Source organism: Mandrillus leucophaeus, unplaced genomic scaffold (assembly GCF_000951045.1).
Source record: "Mandrillus leucophaeus isolate KB7577 unplaced genomic scaffold, Mleu.le_1.0 Scaffold163, whole genome shotgun sequence".
Taxonomy (NCBI): Eukaryota; Metazoa; Chordata; class Mammalia; order Primates; family Cercopithecidae; genus Mandrillus; species Mandrillus leucophaeus.
In genome coordinates, this window is record NW_012101621.1 from 994534 (window position 1) to 1001140 (window position 6607).

The window sequence follows — 6607 nt, forward strand, 5'->3', positions numbered from 1 at the left end:
CATCTAGAAATGTGAAAGTTATTGACTTAACTCTCAAAATACACACTGAAATTTTATATTCACTTTTTTAAATGCCCCTTAATTTTATTGAAAAGAATAATATTTCCAATTTTAAAAGCATTTTAGCATGCAGGTATATAAATATATGTTCCAAAATATACACTGCATTGAAAAGCATATACAAACATAGTACTCATTTAGTAAATTGTTGTTGGATTTTTGAAGTGGTTTAGGCCAGTAATCAGCTATAAAGTAGAATAAAATTTTAAAAAGCCTGAAAAGATTGTATCTATCACATGTCTGCTCAATAAATGGTAACAAGGTGACATTTTATATAAAATGAGCTAACATTCATGATGAAATAGTAATCAAAAAGTTAATGCTGTTATTTAAAGCAATTTTGCTGAAAATATGTTAAGAAATATTGCTCTTTAATTATACAAGTGCTGAAATTGTATCAGATGAATGATACTGTAGCCAGTTCTTAAATTACTCAATATCAGAAATCTCAAGTCATCATGTCATCTTGGAAGTCGCCCTAAGGGGAAAAAAAGCTGGAGAGAGACAGAGATAGAAACAGAGACAGACAGAGAGGGAATGGTGAAATAAAGTGGTTATAAAGAAAGAATGGGCCGGGCGCGGCTCACGCCTGTAATCCCAGCACTTTGGGAGGCTGAGGCGGGCGGTCGAGACCATCCTGGCTAACACGGTGAAACCCCGTCTCTACTTAAAAAAAAAAAAAAAAAAAATTAGCCGGGCATGGTGGCGGGCGCCTGTAGTCCCAGCTACTTGGGAGGCTGAGGCAGAAGAATGGCGTGAACCTGGGAGGCGGAGCTTACAGTGAGCCGAGATCGCGCCACTGCACTCCAGCCTGGGTGACAGAGCGAGACTCCATCTAATGAAAAAAAAAAAAAGAAAGAAAGAAAGAAAGAAAGGAAGAAAGAAAGAAAGAAAGAAAGAAAAGCTTTCTCTACGAAATTTGGTGATCTTGTCCCTGGACCAAGACCTAAACAAAAAGGTCTTTCAAACTTCAGCTGATTGCATTGTGGTGAGAGGGTCTTCCTGCTTGCAAGGTTTATGAGATATACAAAGGAGAACAAAAAAGACTGGGCCATCTCCTGCCCTCAGGAGAGGCACTGGACCCATCATAAACTAGAATACGAGCAGTTCCAAAGGATTATCTCCATACCAGAGAAAAAAGAACAAAAGTGTAAAAGACAATTGACATGAAAATCCAGCAAATCTCAATTGCTTTAAATAATGTAAGTTCCCCCAAACACAGGCAAATTGAATCGAAGGGTGCTGGGAGAATTTACAGATGTGATTTCAAAACCATTATTGATTTTCTTAAAGAAACCCGGAGAATGGAAGAAGATTTTTAAAAACTTAAATTGAGCCAAAGTATTTTAATGCCATAAAGTACAAAAGTTGCTTCTATTTAATAATGTATGACAGAATGTTTTCCAGAGATACAATGTCATTTTTTTTCTTACAGTCCAGAGGTCTTTTTTTTTTTTTTTTTTTTTTAAACACCTCTGATGCTATGAATTCAGAGGGAATAGGTTCCAGCAGCTCAGGCTCCTTTCTACTGGTTCTCACAAAGTGTGCTTCTCTGGGTGGCACATGGTGGCATGTTGAACCCAGGTACCTTTTTCTTTGGCTTCTTTCTTTTTCTGATCATTTTCGCATTTCAGGAAGCTACCTTGGCTCTTAGAGTGCTGAATGTGTTCAAAACGCATGTTAATTCTCTTGGCAAGAATCTTGCCCTTCGTTTGTTTACAACAATGCCAACAGCATACTGGATCACACTGCAGACTCTTCCAGTTTCGCCATGGTGACACTTGTGGGGCATTCCTTTTTGAATAGCACCCCTTCCCTTGATGTCTACAATATCACCTTTCTTATAGATTCGCATATGCGTGGCCAAAGGAACAACCCCATGTTTTCTAAAAGGCCTAGAGAACATACATCTGGTGCCACTCCTCTTTCTCTTTGTGTTCATCATTTTGGTGAAGTACTGGAAGATGGTGGTTCCGGCCGAAAGGCTGCAATGTCATTTTCAACACCTTTGTACCATTTATCTATTTTTAGCTTAGCTATCTGTATACAAGTGTTGCTAACAAGAAATGTTAACATGAAAAGGCATTTTTTCATGTCCTACATATTTTAATCAGACTTATATGAAACATACAAGAAATGTTTCTCAAATAAAATAAAATAGAAAGGAAAGCTAATGCTTTGAAAGTCAATGCAAAGCAAAAAAGATCTCAATAGACTGAAACCATTGGTACAAATCAATCATTAACCTCCCTCTCTTCAAAAACTCAACAACACGAGTATCAGATAGGGCCAATCTGATTTTAAATCAATCTATTTGTCTTGTGGGCAACTCTCAGTGCTTTAGTAAAATGCAAAACCTCAATAAAGGTCAAAAGCATAAAGTAATTGACCACAAAAACTAATGTTCACTTAAGTCTGCATGAGTTTCTAAAGCAAAAAAGGTTATAGCACCTCTGCTCTGTGTCAATCACACAGTATAAGGGGTATTATGTTCAGTTTTAGTACATCATATTTTCAGAAAAACATGATCAATCAAAGGAAGGCTACCAGGACGATGAGCATCTGGAAATCACACCATATTCAACTGAAGAAACCAAGAGTGCTCAGTCTAAATAGAAAAGACTCAAAGAGGACATGGTTGCCTTCCTCAAATATTTTTCAATGCTGCTGTATAGACTTATTCTGAGCACAATATAGCAAAAAGAACAAATTATGCCCAGTGTTGCCACTTACTGTGCATCTGGGCTGGTTACTCAACCCTCCTGTGGCTCAGTTATTACTTCTGTAATTATTGGAAGAGGAAGAAGGGTAATGCATGTGCAAAATCCTAACAGAGTATGTGCATAGGATGGGCATGTTATAAGTGTTAGTTTCCCCTTTCTGAGGCAGAAGTGAGACCAAAACAATAAATCAACACTGACATCTCAGTTTAGCTTTAGCCAGCCACCTATATGTATTGTCTATCATGTTCTCCAAAGCTGGCTGCACCAGGCAGCCGAGTGAGAATGCAGAAAGGAAATTTTGAATTTTTATTTTTATTTTTATTCCAATAAAACTTTTTCAAAACTTTACCAATTTTTATTATGTTGATGGACGGTAGTTTATAGATAATTTGTAAGTGAATAGTCTTATATAGAAGGCTATACTCAATAACTGTATTGTTGTGGTGTCTGATCAAAACAGAAGTAGAAACCACTGGCCTAGTCTATACCCGCTTCCCTATGACCAGGAAAGTGTGCTTGCTCTCCTGGGGAGGAATTGGGAAGAATAATTCCATCTGGATATGTGATTTGTGCTAATCCTCACAGGATGGCAGAAAATGACCTCAGAGGCCAGAAATATCTCCAACACTGTGAGTGACTTCATCCTCCTGGGCTTCTCTTGCCACTGGGAAATACGGATCTTCCTCTTTTTCACATTCTTTGTGACTTACATACTGACTCTCCTTGGAAACCTGGCTATCATGTGTGCAGTGAGCAGGGACCACCGGCTCCACACCCCCATGTACATTCTGCTGGCCAACTTCTCCTTCCTGGAGATATGCTATGTCAACTCTGATGTGCCCAACATGCTAGCCAACTTCCTTTCCAAAAACAAAACCATTTCCTTTGCTCGATGCCTCCTCCAGTTGTACTTCTTCTTCTCACTGGGCACGACTGAATGCTTATTTCTCTCCATCATGGCCTATGACCGGTTCCTGGCAATCTGTCGCCCCCTACACTATCCTACTGTCATGACTATAAAGTTTTGTAGCAGCCTGATCATCTTTTGCTGGGTCTACGGTTTCCTCTGGTTTCTAGTCCCAGTTATACGCATTACCCAGCTGCCATTTTGTGGCCCAAACGTGATTGATGACTTTCTATGTGACCTCAGTCCCCTGCTGGCCCTGGCATCAACCTGTGTCCCAATCCCAGGGACTGTTCTTATATGCGGCACCATGAGTTCCCTCCTCATCTTTGCCACCTTTTTCTACATTATTGGCTCCTATACCCTGGTGCTGAGGTCTGTGATGCAGGTACCCTCTGCTGCTGGCCGGAAGAAGGCCTTCTCCACCTGCTCCTCACACCTGGCTGTCGTGTTTTTATTTTATGGCTCAGTCATGATGACATATGTGAGCCCAGGGTCAGGACAAGCAGAAAGCATGCAGAAGTTCACAACTTTGTTCTACTCAGTTTTGACCCCTTTGTTCAATCCCATGATCTACAGCCTCCGGAATAAAGAAATGAAGGATGCCTTGAAGAAAGTTCTAGGAGGCTCCTAAAATTGGTCTGTGATGTTAGTGAGGTATTCCCAAGTAAGTTCAGACTGTGAGCCCCCTAGCAGTGAAGAGCTGAGAAACTGGCAAGTAGATGTGAACTTTTCAAAGGACCCATTTCAAAATCCTCAATGCCATGTTATCAATGAAGCCTTTCCCCAGGCAGAATTAATTGCCTCTTCTACAGCACATTACCTGCACTTCTATTTAACATGTCTTTCATTCTTTCTTGTATTACACTTAGCTATTTACAAATGTGCCTTCACATGCCTCCCATCCTTATTAGATTTTAAGTTCCTTGAGAGCAGGAACTATGCTTTATTAATTTCTGTAAGTCCAGAACCTAACACAGTACCTAGCGTATATGTCAATAATATCAATTTAAATAAAACAAATATATTTCTTCATATTTCCTTATTAGTTTCTATCATTTTTCATGGTCAGGACAATATCTAAAAAAACCATACAAACTCTGTAACAGTCTAAATTTTATATGTTTTATACATGAAATGAAAAGAACTTCCATATAAGAACATGAGGTCAACCTTGACTGGTAGGACTAGCCATTACCTGATAATCAAATCAATGGAAAAGTTTTACCAGATGAAAGTGAATGTCTAAGAAATCATCTCCTTCCTTCCCCTTGTCAATCCCTTTGTCTGATGTCAGTTGCATTATTTCATTTTCTTCTTACTAACCATGCTTCCACTCCTGTATATTTTAAAATATGTCCCACAATCCTTGCTACTGAAAGTGTGGTCTTTGATCATCAGCTGGGCATCACTGGAGAGCTTTTTAGAAGGCAGGACCTAAGGACTCTATCCTAGGCCTATTGAATCAGAATCTGTGTTTTAAGGACATCCTTAGTGGATTTATTTGCACATTAAAGTTTAAGAAGCATTTATCTACAAGAAATTCTCTGAAAGAGTCACAGTAATCACAACCACATGTAGGACTTCCTATTGACACCTACCTTTAATCGAACAATAGTTCTCAACCTACTGACTCAGAATTGGGGTTGGAGCCAAAGTACAAGCATTTTGAAAAGTTCCCTCAGAAGATTGTAATAAACAGAGAGGGTTAAGAACCACTGCATTGGAATTTAGGAATTTCCACACTCTACAATAACACAAGATAAGACCATATCTACATTTCTTTTCTTTTCAAAACCCACCCTGGTACCAATAAACCAAATTAGATTTAAATAATGTTTCTGGACCAAACTAAGGGTCGGGCTGCTATTTCTCATGGCCCAATAATGAGATGCAGATAAACTGGGAAGGAAGAGAGTTTTTATTTCTGTAACTAGGTACAGGGAGAAGGCCTGGAAATTATCACCAGACCAACTCAAAATTACAAAGTTTTTCAGAGCTTATATACCTTCTAAGCTATATGTCTACATGTAAGTGGGCATTCACCTAAAGACATAGTGATTAACTTCTTTTAATCTATAACTAAGGTCTGCATCCTGAAGACCTTCTGCTAGAGCCTCAGTAAGTTTACTTTATCTAAATGGGTTTAGGTGCTGAGATGATTACCCTTATCTTGTCTCCTGCTAAATCACAGAGGTTTGAGGAGTTTCTTCAGACCTCCAATAAACTTGTTTGTGGAGGACTGAGGAATTTATTCAGACCCCCAATGAAACTTGTTTAATGCTGAGTATGCCCTGTTAAGAATTCCTTCATTATTTTGTCATGTTTTAAGGCCCAGGAAAGGCCTAGGCAAAACTCTTGATGGGTTTTTGTTACATTCCAGCCTTTGTTTAAGGGCACTGGCTTTTTTAGCTTCAAATATTTAACTTTATCACTCAGTCAGTATGGAAACAGTTGTGATGGAGGCCTGTGTCAGTGAAACCTGGCCTGCCACAATAAGACATGTTATAACCCAACTACAGTGTTCATCACTTTGCTAAAAAATGTTGTATCCAATGTGGAGAAATAGGAACACTTTTACACTGTTGGTGGGAGTGTAAATTAATTCAACCATTGTGGAAGACAGTGTGGTGATCCCTCAAGGACCTAGAACTAGAAATACCATTTGATCCAGCAATCCCATTACTGGGTATATACCCAAAGGATTATAAATCATGCTACTATAAAGAAACATGCACCCATATGTTTATTGTGGCACTATTCACAATAGCATAGACTTGGAACCAACCCAAATGTCCATCAATGATAGACTGGATTAAGAAAATGTGTCACATATACACCATGGAGTACTATGCAGCCATAAAAAAGGATGAGTTCATTTCCTTTGCCAGGACATGGATAAAGCTTGAAACCATCATTC

General features: G+C 38.9%; 1 protein-coding gene across 1 annotated transcript; it reads left to right on the top strand.

Annotated features, from left to right (window-relative positions):
- Window positions 1–3379: 3379 nt before the first annotated feature.
- On the top strand, window positions 3380–4321 carry LOC105536804 (olfactory receptor 11H6-like). Its single transcript, XM_011976287.1, has one exon. It carries the CDS (start codon window positions 3380–3382, stop codon window positions 4319–4321), a length of 942 nt encoding a protein of 313 aa, XP_011831677.1.
- Window positions 4322–6607: the final 2286 nt, after the last annotated feature.